Source organism: Erinaceus europaeus, chromosome 4 (genome assembly GCF_950295315.1).
Source record: "Erinaceus europaeus chromosome 4, mEriEur2.1, whole genome shotgun sequence".
NCBI lineage: Eukaryota > Metazoa > Chordata > Mammalia > Eulipotyphla > Erinaceidae > Erinaceus > Erinaceus europaeus.
Genome location: NC_080165.1, coordinates 102629814 through 102650521, shown reverse-complemented (window position 1 = coordinate 102650521; position 20708 = coordinate 102629814). Strand labels below are relative to the sequence as shown.

General features: G+C 41.1%; 1 protein-coding gene and 1 non-coding gene across 2 annotated transcripts in view; both read left to right on the top strand.

Annotated features, from left to right (window-relative positions):
• Positions 1 to 19809, top strand: part of NDUFA9 (NADH:ubiquinone oxidoreductase subunit A9) — a 41925-nt gene extending 22116 nt beyond the window's left edge. The window contains exons 6-11 of the mRNA XM_007527825.3: positions 1684 to 1786; positions 5954 to 6021; positions 8035 to 8111; positions 11362 to 11457; positions 15860 to 15926; positions 19182 to 19809. Coding sequence (XP_007527887.1) covers positions 1684 to 1786; positions 5954 to 6021; positions 8035 to 8111; positions 11362 to 11457; positions 15860 to 15926; positions 19182 to 19352 — 582 coding nt within the window. The 3' untranslated portion in view covers positions 19353 to 19809. The remainder of the gene's footprint in view (positions 1 to 1683; positions 1787 to 5953; positions 6022 to 8034; positions 8112 to 11361; positions 11458 to 15859; positions 15927 to 19181) is intronic.
• Positions 12338 to 12469, top strand: LOC132538505 (small nucleolar RNA SNORA68). The gene has a single exon (XR_009549859.1). It is a non-coding gene; the product is annotated as a small nucleolar RNA SNORA68 (small nucleolar RNA).
• Positions 19810 to 20708: the final 899 nt, after the last annotated feature.

The following is a 20708-nucleotide window of genomic DNA, read 5'->3' as shown; positions in this document are numbered from 1 at the left end:
AGGGCATGAATTTAGAGAACTACCAGTTTTTGATTGAAAAAAAAATCATTTATTTATTTAAGATAGAGTGTGTGTGAATGAGTGAGTAGAGACTGAAACCACAGCACACAAGCATCCTTCAGGGTGGTGGGGTCTGGGCTTGGACCTGGGCCTTGCAAACTATCCAACCAATCTGTTTTTCCAGCTGAGTTGAATTTTTTAAAATTTGTTTTCTTTCAGCTCTTGAGAGAGCTGGAGTGCTTGTTTCAAAGGAAGAAGCTAGCGAGGTTCTTCCATGAATGGGATTTTATCTGGCAGATGGAGTTACAAAACAGAGGGACACATTTACCAATACAGCGTGATTAAAAAGTTGGTTATGGGCTGTATTCTGAGGCAAGAGAAGTTAGAAGTCAGAATAAAGCCAAGTTAGTGGACTAGAGGCCTCGAGAAGATATCTTGGGAACAGAGGAGGAAAGATGTAGCAGGCAAGAAACCCAAGATATTGTCATCTTGAGTAGCACATTTCTTTTCTTTTTTTTTATTTTTTATTTTCCTTCCTTTTAATTACAGTACAATATAGAGCACACTACTGAGCAAACACAATACTTTGAACATATTATAATTCTAGAAAGGTTACATTAAACTATCTAAACATGCTTGACAAACCCACTATTCCTACATTATTTACATTTACCAGGACATTATTCTAAAACTTCAGTAAGAAACAGTGCCCCATTTATTTACAAATTTGGTTATCAAACAAGTTTTCAGCCCATCACTAAGTGAAGTTCACCTGTGCATGTAGATACACATACATACATGTCTTAATCCTAGAGGAGTAGCACGCTTCTACTTAGTGTTTGAGGAGACGGGCCCTCCCACTTGTTGAGATAGTCTGTACCTGAGCGAGCTGAAAGAGGCAGAATAGTGAGAAGGTGGTTCATGGGGTAGAGAGACTCAGGAAGCCAAGAGTGCAGATCCACTTGTACGTGTAGGTAAATATAGTGGTGCAGGTAAAGAAGAAACTGGGCTATAAAGGAGAACTGGGTCGGGTACTGAAAGTTTCACTGAACAAGAGACACTTGTCTCAGGATCAGGTGGTGGTGCACCTTGTAAAGCACACAGATTACCATGCAAGGACCTGGGTCCAAACCCCATCACCACCTGCAGGGATGAAGCTTCAGGAGTGGGGAAATAGTACTGCAGATGTGTCTTTGTCACTCTTTCTCTACCTCCTCCTCCCCTCTCAATTTTTCTCAGTCTCTATTAAAATAAATAAATGAAAACTAAAAAGAGAGGCATTGTCTCAGGGGTGAAAAGATGGCAACAAGTGAAACTGTACAACAGTTGCTGGTGGGAATGTTGATGTCTGTCCCCAAGGCCTCTGAGTGGGTGTGGATTGCTGCCGCTTCATTCCTGAGGCCATTCACGATGCCTATCTTCCTGTTAACCTGTTAACACAGATCAGGGATGCTGACTAGAAGGAATACAATGGAGAATAAGTGTGGGAAGAAACCCAACAGAATCTGTAAGACATTTATCTGCCAGGCATTTATTTGTTGTTTGAAAACAGGAATGTGTGTCTTTTATGAATCGTGCAGTTACTATAATCTGAAAGAAAATATGACCTTTGAAATACAAGCTGTGTCCTGGACAGACTGCAGTTGTTTTCACTCATCTCTGAACACTTCTTTGGTTGTTTAGGCTGTTGGAGAGAAAGAAGTGAGAGATGCATTTCCAGAAGCCACTATCATAAAGCCATCTGACATCTTTGGAAGAGAGGACAGATTCCTCAACTATTTTGCAAGTATGCCTTTCTGAATAGTTGGAGAGAAGATACCAGTTAAACACAAGCTACTATTTTCTGACTGCACAGACTGAGATTATGTTTTATTCCTCCAGAGACCCCCCACTTGCCTTTTTTTCTCTGTAAATGTTATGTTCTCCCAATAACATGATCTCTATATCAAAAGAAGCAGCTTCATTCAGGGAAATAGAATGAAATTCAGAGGGAGAGCCCAGAGCTTAAATTTTGACACTGGGATTCAACTCACACTCTGACTTGGCAAATCTAAGAATGACAGTTTTTTTTTTTTAAAGAAATATTTATTGTTGTAGTTTTTTCGTTTTGTTTCTTTAGTGATTTACAAAATTGCAAATATCAGGGTTACAATTCCACACCATTCCTACCACGAGACTTCTGTGTCCTCATTCCTTACATTGGAAACTGTAGTGGTTCGTCCAAAGTTACAGATAGGGTTTTATTTCTATAACTCTGTGTGTGTGTGTGTGTGTGTGTGTGTGTGTGTGTTTTCCCCATCTTTTTCTTTTCTCCCCCTCCCCATCTTTTTCTATGCCCCTGTCCTCTTCTCTTTTCCCATCTGCACCTATTACTATTTCCCATTATCCTTCCTTTTTTCCTCTTCTCTCATGGGGTCCTGATGGAATTGGAGTTTAGAGCCCTCTGGCTATCTTCTTCTAACATTTTTTTAAAATTTATTTTACTTTTTTAAGAGAGATGCAGAGAGAGACACACAGAGAGAGAAACACCAGAGCACTGCTCAGCTCTGGTCTATGGTGGTGTGGGGGATTGAACCTGGGATTTAGGAGTGTCAGGCATGAGAGTCTGTTTGCATAGCCATTATGCTGTTTCCCCCACCCTTATCTTCTTCTAACATTTCTACCCCTCTGGGAGTATGAACCAGAATTCTTTTTAGAGTGCAGAAGGTAGAACCGGGTTCTGTCTTTTGTAATTGCTTACCCTTCCCCCCCCCTTGCTTGTCTTGTCCATGATGTGTGTGCTGTTTGCTTTCTATCTACATACTACATATAAGTGGGACTATAGGTTTGTTTTTCTCTAACTGATCTATTTCACTAGTCATGACACCCTCTAGGCCCATAAACTCTATTATTTGTTTTGTATGCTCTGTTGATTCTGACAAATGTGTAGTAATCTATCTTCCATTAGCATATTGTACAGAATAGTTTCATTGCCCTAAGAAGTCTGTGCTCCATCTAGTCATCCCTCCTTGATCAACCTGAGTATCTGCTACCATTGACCTTTTTCATATTTCCCTGTTTTTATCTTTTCCAGAATATCGTATAGTTGGATATGCAGTAGTCTGTAACCTTTTCAGATTGATTACTTCAATTTATTAATGATTATTTAAAAATGCTTCTTGTGTTTTTTTTTTGTGACTCACTCATTTCTCTTTATAACTGAAGAATAATTTATTGTATAGGTGTACTTTGTTTATCATATATATATATATATATATTTTTTTTTTTTTTTGCCCCCAGGGTTATTGTTGGGGCTTGGTGCCTGCACCACAAATCCACTGCTCCTGGAGATTATTTTTCCCCTTTTGTTGTCCTTGTTGTTCATCATTGTTGTGGTTATTATTGTTGTTGTTGTTGTTGCTGTTGTTGCTGCTGTCGTTGGATAGGACAGAGAGAAATTGAGAGAGGAGGGGAAGACGGGGAGAAAAAGATAGACATCTGCAGACCTGCTCCACCGCCTGTGAAGGGGACCCCCCCCCCCCCCCGCAGGTGGGGAGCCGGGGCCTCAAACTGGGATCCTTAAGCTGGTCCTTGCAGTTCGCGCCACGTGCGCTTAACCTGCTGCACTACTGCCTGACTCTCCCAATTTATATTTTTTATGTGTTTTTCCCTATTACATCTGTCCTTTCCCAATTGCTTTTTAAATAGTCATGATGGGGGTGGCTGGTGGTGCACCTGGTTAAGCACTCACATTACAGTGTGCAAGGACCGGGGTTCCCACCTTCAGGGGGAAAGCTTCACAAGTGGTGAAGCAGTGCTATAGGTGTCTATCTCTCTATCTGTCTCCCCCTACCCTCTTGATCTCTGGCTGGCTGTATTCAATAAATGAAAATAATAAAAATAAAATAAAAAGTGATGGTGAAAATAATCATAAGTTTGACCATGTAGTGTAGACTGAATTGTGTTTTTCTACCAAATGAATTTGGAAATTCTTGAGGTCCTGACCCCACCCTATGATTATTTTTAGGAGGTAATGATGGCTAAATGAGCTCTTGAAAAGTAGAGATCAGCCCAGGATGCAGCACTGTCTATTGCTTTGGGTGTAAAAGTATGAGGTCCCAAGGTTGATCCCTGGCATCACAGTTCTCTTTCACCTTCTTTTTATTAACAGTAAATAAGCAAGTCTTTTGAGAGAGAGAGATCTGTCTACACAGACACACAGACACACACACACACACACACACACACATACCCCTACTGAAGAAAAGCCAGGAGAACTCTCTCTGGGTACCAAATCAGTTGACACTGATTGTAAACTTCCTAGCCTCTAGAGCAGTGAGAAAATGCATGTTCCTTGTTTAAATAAGCAGCTCTGTTTATGGTATTGATTATGGCAGAATGAGTTATGATTCCATCATAACCATTCTGACGTGCAGCTCATCAGGCATGTTTGTATTGTGTAAATAATCTCCAGACTTAGTTTTATTAAACTGAGGTTCTGTCCCCATTTAGCACCTTGCCATCCTCTCCTCCCCTCAGTCCCTTGCTACCACCACTGTGTACTCTATTCCAGAATTCTAGAATTAACTATTCTAGTATTCTAGGTATGTCACAGAAGTGGATTCATACAGTATTTATCCTTTTGTTTCTGATTTATTTCACTTAGTGTAATGTCTGCAGCATTCAACCATGCTAAAGCATGTTACCGGATTGCCTTCTTTTTCCCCCCCTCCCCCTCTCGCCCCTTCCCTTTTATTTGATAAGACAGAAATTGAAAGGGTCAAGGGAGTTCTAGAGGGAGAAAGACATCTGTAGCACTGCTTCAGCACTCATGAAGCTTCCCCCCCTGCAGGTGGGGACCAGGCTTTTGAACCCAGGTCTTTGTTTATGGTAACGTGCACTCAAACACCCAACCCCGATTTTCTTTTTAAGGTTGAAAAATACTCCCTTGTATATACAGTATTTTGCTTATCCATTTATTTGTCAGTGGATATTAGGTCTCTTCTACCTTTTGACTTTTGTAAATAATGCTTTTATGACTATATGAACATACAGATATTTCTAAACACTTTGCTTTAGGGCCAGGAAAATAGCACAGTGGTTTATGCAGCAGACTTTCATGCCTAACGCTCTGAGGTCCCAGATTCAGTCTCCCAGCACCATCATAAGCCAGAGTTGATCAGTGCTTTGGTTCAAAACAAAACAGAAAAGCACCTTGCTTAATTCTTTTGGGTAAATATCCAGAAGTAGAATTCTTTGATCAAATTGTTATTTTGATAATCCTAATTTAATTTTTGAGGAAATGCCATAATGTAGACTCATATAATTCTTACTTTCCCCCCCATTATCATTTATTAGGGGACGTAGTTAATGGTTTAAAGTAAGTTGTTGACACATGGAAGCAGTTTCTCATCTTCCTGTGAAAGGAGTCTCTGCAAGTTACCATCACTGCTAACTTAGGTCCTTTGCCACCATCATGCATCAAGATCCCACAACTCCATTAGCCCCTCCTGCCCTCCTTCAGAGTTCTTTGCCAAACCCAGTCCAGGTTTTACTTTTTGCTTTCCCTTTCTGCCCTTGTTTCTTAAGCTCCACCTACCTGTAAGTGAGATCATCTGGTATTCATCTTTCTGGCTTATCTCACTTAATATGATTCCTTCAAGCACCATCCAAGGTACAGTGAAGGATATGACATAATCATTTTAAATGGCTGAGTAGCGTTCCATTGTGTATATACAGTACAGCTTTCTTAGTTCTGTTATTGGATACCTGGTGTGCTTCCAAGTTCAAGCTACTACAAATTGTCCTGCTATGAACATAGGTGTGCATAGATTTCTTTGGATGGGTTTATTTGCTTTCTCTGGCTATAATTATTTCTTTTATGCTAAGAAATTGTACTCTCCTAATGCACTTAAAGATTGGTGGTCTTACAGCAGCCTAAGTGTTCTAAAAATTGTTCTCTCTCCTCTGTCAGCTGGTCACTGGTTTGGTGGTGTACCTCTTATTTCCTGGGGCATGAAGACAGTGAAACAACCTGTGTATGTAAGTACCCTTCCTGGGTGAAGAGGCTTTCGTTGAATTCAGATTCTGGTTTTCAGTTTTCTACTCTTACACTAGTCTTGAAATGTTCATTTTCATCTTTGTAAACTTGTTTTAACTGGTTGCTTCTTGGTTTATCTCAGAGGTATATGAATGCTCTGTATCTTGTTGATTCCTATAAGAAAAAGGCACTGAATCCTTACTGTGCTTAACATATTGTATAGAGATATTTACCTAGACCAAAACATCATGCTGTATTCAAATTGTTCTTAACTGGAGGCAGGTCAGTGCCGCACCTTTATACAATGTAAGAAATGCTATGATAGGGAGATAATTTTAGCCCACAACGTCAGAGGTAGAAGATCCTAACTTGAGGGTTAGGCAAGGCTTCCCAGAGGTTAGATGAGACCTCAGGTATGAAGGAGGCTGGGAAAGAGTCTTCCACACAGAGGGAAGGGGACCAGAGCTGGGAGAGCAGGTTGGATTTTGTATTGTGTTGAACCAGGATTTCTCAACGGTGGCACTTGAGCCAGACAATTCTTTGCTGGAGTGGCTGTTGTAAGATGTTGGAGAACTGCTTTCTTGATAGACACCTGAGTTATAAAGCCTGTTATTTTTCTGCTGAACTAATTTTCTTAATTGTTAACAGCTTTGTACTATACCATACATGTCAGAAATTCTTTGTTATCTCTATAGTTCTGTCTCCAGCCCCCAGGGTTGTTTTGGACTTATCTGGGTAAACATAGTGGTCAAAAGGCTTTCAGACTAACATGGAGTCTGTCTTATCGATATCCCTGAAGTATGCCTACATCCTTGGGGTAAGGGCAAGATTTGCAGAGTAAACAAAGAATCTGATATAATCACTAGAATTGGAGATAACAGGTAGTCTACCTACTAGGAGAGAGATCATTGAGTTTTGCATGTCCTCAAGATGTTTATGGATACCCTTAAGATGTTTATATTTGACATTACTCTAAACACGCATGTGCGCGTGTGTGAGCGCGCGCACACACACACACACAAAATTGAGGGACTGTGAGCCCACTTGGATTAGGCAGAAGTCCTTCGACGTTTAGAAAATGAGATAGGAAGGACTTCATTGTGAGATATGCACTGTGTGTCCCCCACTCTGTATCTATCCCCTGTCTTCTCTCACTACTAATGGTAAAATGAAGCTTATTTCTCAGTCCTCAGATGTGAACAAAACTCTGCTCCCCAGCATCTACAGAAGCCCAGCAATAGGATATTTGATCACATGCCTGGCCTGGCCTATGACCAGGTGACAATAGCACTCTGCTCCCAGCCACCCCCAATTTGTGACAACTGACAGTGCCTCTAGGACTTTGTCAGCAAAATCACTTTCAGTTGAAAACCCTCAGACCTGAAGCCATAAACAGTGATTATGCTTGAAAATGAAGCTAACAGACTGTGAGCCACTCTGTGTGGTGTAGATGAAAGGTTTTTGAGAGTTCAGTCATGGTCTCAGGGTGGCAAGGAAGAAGGTTGTAGAGGTAGTGGGCAAAAGCAAATTTGAAGGCCTTGACAGCCATCTGAAGATAAGTGTATTATAGAGAAAATATTTAGGTGAATGATGTGGAACTATTTTTATAGTATTTGTTTATTAATGAGGGAGACAAGAAGAGAGAGAGCCAGAGCATCACTTGGGTACATGCACTGCCAGGAATTGAACTCATGCTTGAGAGTCTAACACTACTGCACCATTTCCGGACAGTAAGATTTAGAGAGAAAAAGAAGGAGGGAGGGAGAGAGAGACAAAAAGAATGAAAAAAGGAGGAGAAAAAGAGAACAACAGTGTTATTATTTTAATGTTCTTTTTGTTGTTGTTATTGATATGTTCTGCTTTTCTCCCTCTCTCCTTCCACTTTCCTCTCCCTCCTTGTCCTTTCTTTATCCTTGCTGCCCACTTTCCTTTTTCCCTTTCTTTCCTCTTATCTCTTCCCACTTTTCTCTCTATCAAAAATTACTTACATTAGCATGTATTATAATTTCTTACAGGTTGTAGATGTATCCAAAGGAATCATCAATGCAATTAAAGATCCAGATGCCAGAGGGAAGACTTTTGCTTTTGTTGGGTAGGTAACTTAAAATGGAGAGCTACCTATTAAAATAAAAATATAAAAATTTACAATCATAATAATTTCTAATCTTTCCACTAACAGATTTATTTATTGCATCTTTATAGTAATTATTTTACTGGTTTTATTTCAGAAACCTTATTCCTCTAACAGTGAGATGAGTGTGTCTCAAAGATGTATTCAAAGTCCACCATTACCTGAGTCCTTTGAATCTTACATTAAATCAGAATTTGAAGGATCCTGGAAATCTGTTTTAATCAATTATTTGTCTGTCAAACATAGAACAGTTTATTAAAGCACATTCTAGAACACACAAATTTTTAGGAAATGAATATAGTTGCTAAGTCAAGCTAATTATGATAGGGCATCCCAACACCTCAAAAGGTTGGATATATTGGCTTAGGACACAGTTATTAGAGCTAGACAGGACGGATCAGTGGTTATATGCTCTCCACTCAGATTTGCTTTTATTTTCAAGCTGTAACTATCAAGAGAATATGGAACTTGTGTAATAAAAGTGGACACACGGGTCAATTAAATAGGCTTGATCTATTTAGTCTAGAAGTAAACTTTTATGGGCAACTGTTTTTGACAAAAGTCCCTTAGCACGTTAGTGGGGGCAGGTTGTCTTTTCAACAGATTGTGCAGGGATAAACTCATGCAAGGGGTGAACTTATACTGTATATCACCCACATATGATGAAGTTAACTTGAAATAGGCCAGCGGCCTAAATGTAATGCTTAAAACAATAAGCATTTTGGAAGAAAAATTTTTTTTTTAATTTCCTCACCTTGAGTTAGGCAAAAAGAGTCTTTAAATAATACTCTCAAAACCGTAGTTCATAAAAAAAAAAAAAAAAAAGGATAAGTCAGACATCACTGGATAGAAGCCTTTGTGCTTCCAAAGAAAGCATTTTGAAAAGTGATGAAAGGATAAGTGAGATCATCAGCTAAAAGATAGGATGGAAAAGTCTGAGGAAATATTCTGTTCTAGAACAGGGAAAAGAGTATCTGCTAGAGTGTAGTAAGATTACACAGCAGAACTGAGTATAACTCCCCAGGAAATCAGTGCTTGGAAGTCTTAAGGTGAAGCCAGTTAGCTCAGTTGTAGTTCCTCTACAACTGGCCGTCTTGTAGGTTCAGGCACAAAGCAGCCACACAGCAGAGTTATCAGGTCAGCCAGTGCCAGGGTTCACTATGTGGGTCTGGTGAGGAGGCAGTTGCCACTGAGATTTTGCTGAGGAGACTTGCAAGAGAATGAGTACGTGCTGACCCAAATAAGTAAACTCAGAAGGACATGGAGTTCACTGTACCTTTCTCTGTACAGTGGCACCTAAGCCAGTCTTTGAAAAAAAGTTGTTAAAAACTAATTATTAGGATACAGATTTGATTTTAGAATAGCTGAAAAGCAAGGGAATTATCTATCATTAGTTTATTTGTGATGATGATTATTATTACCAGAACACTGTTCAGCTCTGGTTTTTGGTGGTGTGGGGGATTGAACCTGGGACTTTGGAGGCTCTCTTTGCATAATGATCTATCTGTCCCCTGCCCTTTATTTGTGATTATTATATAGCCTGTCAATGTAAAGATTATAAACTGTTCTTTTTTAATGTACTATTATTTATTGGAGAGAGACAGAAATCAAGAGGAAAGTGGGAGATAGAGGGGAAGACAAAGAGACACCCACAGCACTGCTTCACCACTTGCAAAGCTTTCCCCCTGCAAGTAGGAACCAGGGACTTGAGCCCAGGTCCTTGTGTATTGTAGCATGTGTGCTTAACCAGGTGTGCTGCTGCCCAGCTCCCCAGAGGGGTCTTTGGCATATCATAGAAGATGATCAGATACCGTCGTAGTTCCGACCATAAACGATGCTGACTGGCGATGCAGCGGGGGCCCGAAGCGTTTACTTCGAAAAAATTAGAGTGTTCAAAGCAGGCCCAAGCCGTCTGGATACCGCAGCTACGAATAATGGAATAGGACTGCGGTTCTATTTTGTTGGTTTTTGGAACAGGCCATGATTAAGAGGGACGGCTGGGGGCATTCGTATTGTGCCGCTAGAGGTGAAATTCTTGGACCGGTGCAAGACGGACCAGAGTGAAAGCATTTGCCAAGAATGTTTTCATTAATCAAGAATGAAAGTCAGAGGTTCTAAGACGATCAGATACTATCATAGTTCCAACCATAAACGATGCCGACTCATATACTATGTGCACTGCAATGGTCCTTAGAATCTTTCTGGCCTGTGTTATAAACATGTAACTGTGTATCAACACAAATATTTACTAATACTACTACTATAAGAATATTCTTTAAATCATTTTATAAAAGAAAACTTTTTTTTTTTTTTTTTTGGCCAGCGCACTGCTTAGTTCTGGCTACTGGTGGTGCTAAGGATAGAACCTGGGATCTCTATACTTTTGCGAGCCAAGATGCATGTGTGAGTTCCCTGCTCCAGGCTGCTTTTTTTCCATTCAGATAGATAAGGAGACAGAGCAATGCCACAGTGCCAGGGCTTCCTCCAGCGTCATAACACTTCCCATGTGGTGCCAGGGCTTAAACTTAGTCGTTGTGTATAGCAAGGAACATGTGCTACCCAGTGAATTCTCTTTCTGGTATGGAAAAAAAAATCCTTTTAGTAGCATAGGTATGTTAAAACTGGAAATTAGTAAACTAGTTGTATTAAATGCAGTATGTGTATACCATGCGCTAGAATATTTATATGCCATAGAAAGGTTATTGTTAAAAAAAAAAAAAAAGGGTTATTGTGTTTGGGGCCCAGGGGTAGTACACTTGGTAGAGTGCACATGTTTCCATGTACAAAGACTCTGGTTCAAGTCCCTGGCCCGCACCGGCAGTGGGGAAGCTTCATGAGTGATGAAGCGGTATAGCTAGTGCCTCTCTCCCTTTGTCTCCCCTTCTCTCTCAATTTTTCTCTGTCTCTATCCAAAATAAGTAAAAAACCATAAAAAATTAAAAATTAAAGATAATTATGATTTAATGGAAAATGGAAAAGATTCTGCATAATAGGATGAACTACAATTTATACTTAGAAAAACAAAAACAAATCTATAAGGGGATAAGAAGGATTCTATTAAATGTTTTCATTCTACCTTTGGGATTGCTTGCTAACGATCTGTGCTAGAGTATATTGATTGGTGTTTTATTCATAAGAAAAATATTTTGTCAGACCAACAAAGAAAATTTGTGACATACCTAATTTGAAAAACTGATTTTTTTTTTGGTAGGCCAAATCGATACATCCTTTTTGATCTGGTTCAATATGTCTTTGGCATGACTCACAGACCCTTCTTCCCATATCCTGTGCCACACTTTGCCTTTCGGTAAGTGCAGTCCTTCTTTGCAGTGCTTTTATAATCAAGAGCTAACTTGCTACATCCCTTCATAATGTCCTCACTTAGAGTCCTAAGAAGCATGTCTGTTCCAAGCCTTCTCCGAATCTAACCAGAAGCTGCTGCCGATGTCCTAATGTCAGTCGAGGAGAGAACCAGAGGTCTCTGAGAAAGGGAAATGTAGGCCACTGTGGATGAGGAAGACAATGAATGCTGAAGCGTTACATTCACAGCTCTTCACATGTTCACTGGGTCAGATGGAGGTAGATAGTATAATGGTTAGGCAAAGAGACTCTCACGCCTGAGGCTCTGAAGTCCCAGGTTCAGTCCCCCACACCGCTATAAACCAGAGCTGAGCAGTGCTCTGGTATAAATACATAAATAAATAGATTAATAAATAAATATCATTTTCCAGAAAATATAGAAATAAACAACCACTAGGTCTTGCTTTTTGGAAGGGTGTTACTTGTCAGATTACACAGAGCAATAATTGGCTTTCCCTATGAGTCACACCACTCACTCAGAAGTGGGGAGAGGCCAGTCTCATTTTTGTGGTTGAGGAAAGGAGTCAGGTGGTTTCATATTTGGTCTGTGGTTCCTTATCTTCTACCCATTTCTTCTATCTGAAGCTTCAGATCCTGAGTTTATCACATTATACACTAGTGGTCTGGGAGGGAGACTGTCACACAGTTTGCCAGAGATTGACTGTCAACCAAGTTGGCAATTCATTGATTCATTCAGTCAACACATGATGGAAGAAGACCTCTATGGTGTGCTAAGGGCTCAGGGTTTACAGCACACTTCCAAAAAGCGTCTGAGCTAACAGAAGTGTTAGAAAATAGAAAGCTATGTACTGATATTTGCTTGCTGATTAGCACCTAAACCCAAGGGCCACTTTTTATTGTAATAGTGGCTCAAGCACAGGTGCTAATAGCAAAGGGTACCTTGTCGCCTTTGGAGGACTTGCTGTGCCCTTCAAAGTGAACTTAAAGGTTCTACATACCCCCTGGGATTGTATTAAGTAGATCAGCAGTGGAAATTGAGGACTGTAGCCCACAATCTCCACCCACAGACCCCCACCTCCTACACGGGGCACTTGGAAGTAATCAACAGACAGAAATGGAGAGAGGAGGGGAAGATGGAAAGAAAGATAGACACCTGCAGACCTGCTTCACTGCTTGTACCCCACTGCGCTACCTCCTGCTCCCTCAAGTTTATAGGGGCCGGGTGGTCCTGCACCTGGTTGGGTGCACATGTTACAATGCATGAGGACCTGGGTTCAAGCCTCATCCCCACCTGCAGGGGGAATGCTTTGCAAGTGATAAAGCAGTCTATGATAACCTTCCCTCTGAGTTTCTGGCTGTCTCTATCCAATAAAGATAATTAAAAAAAATATATATATATATATATATATATATATATATATATATATACTTGCTTGCTGAGAGGCTTTTTTGGTCATAGTTGGGACTCTACTTTTTCAAATAGAGACCAATAGAGGGGGAAAGACACCACAGCGCTGACTCTTCCCTTATTTCAATGAGGGGTGGATTCAAACCTAGGTTGAACATATGGCAAAGCAGCTGCCTTATCAGGTGAGCTATTTTGCCAACCTGAGAGCATTCACTTTTAAGGTTCTTTGCTTTATCTCATTCAGTGCAATGACTTAAGAGTAAGTAGGTAGAGATAATAAAGATACCCAGCGGGTAAAAAGCTCAGGTTAAGAACAGAAACATGGGGAGTACCATAGATTTAAATGTCTAGAGTAATTTATCATGGAGGATAACTAATTTATCATGGAGACTAGTCAAAAGCCTTTCTTTGGAAGTCTGCTTACCAAAGGGAAGGGCCTGTTCGAAGAGGTGGAGCATTACTCTTCTCTTCACATTTATATCTCTAGCATCTAGGGAAATGCTTGGCACACTGGTGGCACTCTGTTAGTATTTGCCACAGAATAATCCAAGAAGTTTTCATTGGAGTTGGCAGTGAGGTCATTTGTGACAGTGCTATCACTGTTGCAATGGGAGTGATGTGGGGGGCGGGGGGGCGGGGCAGCTAGAAAGCTGCTTTCTTAGCTGTGCAGACAAATGAGAGTTGTTCTGGAGCTGATGCTGGCACATGGCATGGCCCACTGAGGCACTGCAATCAAGAGCAGAAGTGGCGTGTTAGAACCGGGGCACAGAAAGCTGGAGGGTGGTTTTACTAAGCTATGTCCTGCAGCTCAACCAAGTGCCTTTTTCTGCACTTGGAGGAGGTTACTGGAAAATTCTGGCCCATCTGCAGCTTCCATTTTCAGTTTTTAGTTTAGTTCACTTCTTTTTCTTTTCTTTTTGTAACCAGAGTGCTGGTCAACTCTGGCTTTTGTTGGTGTCAGGAATTGAGCCTACAGTCTTTGGAGTTTCATGCATAAGACTCTGTTACAGAAACCATTGTGCTGACTCATTGGCCCCATTTTGTTTTTTTCTTTTTTCTTTATTTATTTATAAAATAAAAAATATCGACAAGACCATAGCATAAAAAGCATACAATTCCATACAATTCCCACTACCAGAGTTCTGTATCCCCTCCCCTCCCATGAAAGCTTTCTTATTCTTTATCCACTGGACATGGGTGTTGGCAGGTTGATTCATACTCCCAGCCTGTCTCTGTTTCCCTAGTGGGGCAGGGCTCTGGAGAGGTGGGGTTCCAGGATACATTGCCCAGGAAAGTCAGGTTAGAGTTATAGTAGTATCTGTAACTTGGTGACTGAAAAAGAATTATATAAAGAAGAACAAATTGTTTAATAATCAGGAACCTAAAGGTGAGAATATACCATATGAGATTTGGGGTCTCTATTGTGGAAAAAGCTAGTAGGTCTATTATAGGTATATTCCAAGAGGTCCATGACTTTACTAATTTTTGCCTCAGCCTGACAGCCAATATTCAGGTGGACCAAAGGTATTGTGTGGGGAGATGGTGTTAGAATTGGAAAAAGGACTAGAAATCTGGGTCAGGGGAGAGAGTAGCTCCCAAATATGGGACCATTTTCTTTTTTCTTTTTTCTTTTTTCTTTTTTTTTTTTTTTTTTAAGATTTTATTTATTTATGAGAAACATAGGAGGAGAGCCAGAGCCAGACATCACTCTGCTGGTACATGTGCTGCCAGGGACCAAACCCAGGACCTCATTCTTGAGAGTCCAATGCTTTATCTACTGCACCAACTCCCAGGTCACCCATTTTCATTTTTTTAAAAATTTTTATTTATAAAAAGGAAACACTGACAAAAACCATAGGATAAGAAGGGTACAACTCCACACAATTGCCACCACCAGAACTCCGTATCCCATCCCCTATCGTAATAGCTTTCCTATTTATCCCTCTGGGAATATGGACCCAGGGTCATTATGGAATGCAGAAAGTGGAAGGTCTGGCTTCTGTAATTGCTTCCCCACTGAACAATGGGCATTTTCATTTATTAATACCCTATACCAGGTAGCCATACCTCAAATGTAACAAAAAGCTGTGGAGCCCTGTTTTCAGTGACTTTTTTTTTTTTTTTTTTTTTTTTTTTTTTTTGTCATCAGAGTTTACTACTCTGGGCTAACTTTTTCAAAGAGAAAGAATGAGACAAAGAGACAGAGAGAGTGGAAGAGACCACAGCACCAAGTCTTACTTCAGTGTTCTGGGTCCCAGGCTTGGCCCAGGGTCTCACACATAGTAGTAGTGCACCGAGCTATTCAAGTAAGCTATTTTTCCGACCCTTTCAGTGGCTTTTCACATAAAAGGTTCATGAGGCAGATTGGACCCAGGTTGCTTTGGGTACTGCCTTCGAACTTACCCCCTAGGGATACTTAACGGAAGAACTCAGATATAGCTGATGCAGAAAACACTCAGTTTTCATCAGCATAAAGAGCAAGAAGCAGCCAAGCAAGGTACATTGCCTCTCTTGTCCTGGTTTTTTATGCTTCCTGGTTTAATTGTAGATCTTAGGCTTCTCGTTACTTTTGGATATTTTGGGTTCCCTTGAGGCCTCTGTTTTTCCATTCAGCTGTCCTGCATCCTTAACATGAGCATATCTCAATATCTGAGGCTTATCTGAGATTGAACTTGACAGACTTCACAAAATGTTGCCCATTGTTTTTGTTTGTTTGTTTGTTTTGATGGCCACGGTGGCCTTGCTTTATTTTGGAAAAGGTTAAGGAATGTCTACAGTTACATGGCCAGGCTGTGCTAGCTTAGATGGAAAGCCCCTCCATGGATAGTGTTGTCAGGATACTGTTTGCTTACTTTAATTGAAAGCACTCATTGTCAAGGACATTCCTGCCTCTGCCACAGCCTCACTTGTAGTGGTTCTTCTGGGCTGGCATGAAATCTGGGTGTAGAGATGCTAGCACTGTTTGTATTTCTTCTTCCAGATTAGCAGCACGATTCTTTGAAATGAATCCATTTGAGCCCTGGACAACGAGGGATAAAGTGGAGCGGGTAAGTGAGTGTGGTGACAAGTTCTGAGTGGAGATGGGAAAACCAAAACTAGTTTCATTTGCTTTTCATTTCCATACTCTTGTCTGCCTGTTGTCTCTCGAACTTATCTGTTCATTTTGCTCCAGGCTGCAGTTCCTCTATTGCCTTCTCTCTGACATTATTGACTTTTCCACCTCTCTCTCCCTTCTCCCTCTCTCTCCCTCTCCCTCCCTCTCCCTCCCTCCCTCTCCCCCCCCCCCATAAAAAATGGTTTTTATTTATTAATTAATGAGGGAGAGGAAAAGCAGGAGGAAAGAGTGTGAACCAGAGCCACCTTCTTGGCTACTCCTCTCCTATGTCATTCATTCCGTCACATACACATATTCCTTGGGAACTCCTTTAAAAAAACAAGGCTAAAGCCCTTCTTCCATGTCCCTTTCAACTACCACCTGTTTGTCTGTGTCCCTTTGCCTCCTGACCCTATTTCAGATTTCACTCCCGTCTCTCCCCTAACATGGCTCTCCCCAGTGTTATTTGTGATTTCCATTCTGCCAAGTCCAGGACCTAGTCCTCTGTCCTCATCTCTCTCCATCTGTGAGCAACTTTTGTCAGTGGGGCTCATTCTCTTCTTGAAGCCTTTCTTTCCCCCTCAATAGAGAGAGAGAATGAAAGAGACCCACAACACTGAAGCTTTCTTGAATGTGGTAATGTGGCTGGGCTCAAACCTGGGTTATGCGCATGGCAAAGCATCTTCCTGTTTCCTGTCTGACTTACTCAGTATTCCCTTGGTTTCCCTCCTCTCGTGAGGACATGCTTTTGGGTGTCCTTCCCAGTTCACCCTCTTGATCTCAAATGTGTGTGTGTGTGTGTGTGTGTGTGTGTGTACACACACTCTGTCCTCAGCCTTTTGTGGCTTTGCTCTTTCTCTAAGTAATCTTCATGTGCCAGCTATTGTCTGTCTGCTTGTGGCTGCAGGTTCTCCAGTCCTCCATTCCTCTCTCCACCTGCCACAGGCACGTCAGGGTTTGAACCCACACCCTGCACGTGGCGGAGTGTGCCCTCTGCCGAGTGAGCTCTCTCCCAGCTCCAGGCTTTTCTATCTATTTATCCACATGCAATGTGCTGGCTCCATGAATAGAATTGCATACCTGCTGCCCTCTGGCCTCTGTCATCTCAGTTAACCACTGGCCTCTCTGTTTCATGAGCCAAAAACATGGCAACCCCCTTTTAGACTTTCCTTTTCCTTTACCAGTCTGGATCTAAACTATAGGGCTGTCGGAAAAGATGTGATGGATTTTCCTGTTTTTCTTTTTTTTTTCAATTAAAAAAATTATTATTCTATTGAGACAGAGAGAAATTGAGGAGAGAAGGGAAGATAGAAAATGAGACAAACACCTGCAGCTCTACCTCACCACTCGTGAAGCTTTCTCCCTGGAGGTGGGGGACTGTAAGGTGTGTACTTAACCAGGTGCGCCACCACCTGATGCATCATGACTTTTCCAACAACCTGATATACTCCAGAACTCTCTGTAGTCGTTGAGGTGTTTTATTGTACAGTATCCAAAATATTGCCACTGACAACATGTGACTGTTGAACACTTGAGATGTTACCCATACGACTGCAAAAGTAAGATTTAAATTTTATTTCACTGTAATTAAACTTAAATTTAAGTTAGCATATTTGCTCAGATCTAGACCATCAGCAGGGGCTATTTGGGCAACTCACAAATGTAGGCTGGTTCTTCTTACTCCTCCTTATTCCTTTTTACTCAACTTTTTAAAAATTATTATTAAAATATTTATAGGCTATGGCTGATGAAATAGCCTATTTGGGTAGTGCTTTGCTTCACCATGGGCATAATGCCCCAGGTTCAAGCTCAGCCCCCACTGCACTGAAGGAAGCTTTAGTCTCTTTCACTGTCTTTCTCTACCTTTTATGATTTAAATATATTTTATATGATAGTGTTAAATAATACTATACATTTTGAACTTACAGTAAAGTAGAGAATATATGTATCTACTCTACTCTAATCAAAGTGGGCAGATGATTTCTTCCCTACTGTCTCGGTCTAGTCTCACTGCTTCTCCTACCTCTCTGCTATGTGTTGAACTCCAAAACTCATAACTCTTCCTATCTCGCCATCATCCATACCATCTGTCTTCTGTGTGTAGACATGTTTCTATGTTTCTATGGAGGTTGTAAAATGAAAATGTTACACAGTCTGTACTTTTGAAGTCCTCTTGACCCTTTATCAACAATAAAGCAACCACAGTAACCAGGACTGCTCCCTAAAAGCTAAAATGTAGAGAAGATGAAAAAAATGGGCCTTGGATAAGAAATGTGAAGGGGTAACCTCCCCCTTTCCCCCTCAGCTGTGTCTGGAAAGCTGAGACTGTTTTCAAGAGGTCCTTCCTGTGCTCATGAGGCCGGGCAAGGAGAACTGACTGCCAGAGCATGTTGGTGTCTCTTTATGCTAACGTGACTCACATGTCAGTCAGTACCTGAGAGTCTTGCTTCAGTGGCTGAGTGGTTTGGGATTTAATTTAGAGGTTGCTTCACAGTAGGCTGGCAAAAGAACACAGACTTTCATGGATGGGGAGGATGGATCTGATGCTGATATTGCTCATTGTGTAAATATATCCTTTTCACAGCTTTGGGAATGATCTGGAATCTTTGGTAGAGTCACAGATCAATCTCTCTATAAACAGAAAAGATACTTTTTTTTTTTAAATCTAGAATGAACATTAGTTAGCTATGTTAAATATAGCTGGAACATAAAGGTTCATGAATTATCTCCTAATGAGTAAAGGCTAAACAGTAATTATTTCCTGACCTCAGCAGTTGCTTAACTGAGCAGGAAGCTTGTGCTCAGAGAGCAGGCACAGGGAGAAGTAGGGGAGCGACTTCTGCTTGAATCCCTCTTACATTCCTGAACTTGCCTACAGAACAGCCCCTGCCCAGTGTGATGGTCTGGCTCCTCAGCTCTAAACTCATTTCCGCTCAGACCTCAGAGTGCCTTGCCTCAAGCCAGTGTTCTGTACTCCAGGACAGTTATTCAACTTTAGCCGAAACTTGGGCATTTCCCTGGTTTCCCCTCAATCCCTTTTACTGTAGTGTGCTTTTAGCCCCAAGAATAAAAAAGCCATCACACTAGTCTTGGAAAAGAGTCACTCGCAAATGGGACTCGGGCCAGCCTGAGCGTCTAAATGTCTTGTGGTGCAGCACTTAATGTCTCTGGGCAGTTCTCAGTGCTCTCCGTGATTCTCTGTTCAAAGGTGCAAATCACAGACCGGATGCTGCCTCACCTGCCTGGCTTGGAAGACCTGGGCATTCAGCCCACATCCCTGGAACTCAAGGCCATCGAGGTGCTGCGGCGTCACCGCACCTACCGCTGGCTGTCGTCTGAAATTGAAGACGTGAAGCCACCCAAGACTGTTAATGTATAGTTCCCCCTGGATTGTAGAGTAATTTGGGTCACCTGGCTCGGAGCCAGCAGCCCCCTTTCATCAGAGAATCCTGTACATAAGATACTTGCATTAAAGTTCCTGCAAGAAGTAATTTAAAAAAAAATCCTGAAGTTAAATCCTGCAGCCTTTTATTTTTTTCTTCTTTTATAAAATAGGAAATACAACCCATTTAGAATTTGAGTATAATTTTCTTTAATGTATGTTTAATGATCATATTATGTAGACATACATGATTTCTTATCTGGGCTGATAAAATAGCTCACTTGGATAGTGTGCTGCTTTGCCATCCATGTGACCCAGGTTCCAGACAGACCCTCACTACACTGAAGGAAATTTTAGTAGTATAATTTCTTTCCCTCTCTGTCTTTCTGTCTCTATCTGAAAAGAGCCCAAAGTGGTGGAGACCCAGAGATGAATAAAAAGAAAAAAGACATTATCTGAAGTGCTGATATGTGATTTTTTTCTGATGTCAGTGCTTGTTCTGGAAGTTGAAAACTATTTAATTCAGAATATTGTGAAAACCCCCAAGTAATGTGTTTCTTCTTTTTAATTGATTTAATATTTTTTTATTGCCACCAGAGTTATCACTGGACTTGGTGGTTCCTGCACCCCTGAATCTACTGCTCCCAATGACCTTTTTTTTTTTTTTTTTTTTTTGATAAAAGACAGAAATTGAGGGATGTGGTATAGAGAAGGAAAGAGAAACACCATTTGTCAAGGTAGGGCGCAGAGCCTTGAACCTGGGTCCTTGTGCATTATAAGAACATATGCTCTCTACTGGGTAACCCATCACCTAATCTTCACCCCTGCCGCCTGCACACGGAGAAAGACACAGACCTCCAGGAGTACTTCACTGGCCCAGCAAACCTTTTTAGTGATTAATTTTTGTTATTGCTGGAGCGTCACCATTCTGGGTCTCCTTTATGTAACAGAAAGTGAGAAACAAGCTGAAACACCACAGCATCCTGACCTTGACCTTCACCCTCACCCCTGTGCTTGAACCTGGTACAGGGCAAAGCAGGGACCTTCTCAAATGAGCTATTCCACTGGCCCATGAACAGCTTGTAAAGTTCAGAACAAAGCAAAGTATACACCTCCCTAGATGTATATATAGTAGTTGTACTATATTTACCTTAGACTAAAATCAGCATAAATTGAGCCCATTTTAGAAATTATGTTTTATTTTTTTAATTTATTAGATAGATACATAAATTGAGAGAGAAGGAAGGAGACAGAGACAGAGAGACACTTGCAGCACTACTTCATGACTCACGAAGCTTCCCCCTAAGGTGGGGACCAGGTACTTAAACCCAGTTCCTTGTACATCGTAACTCG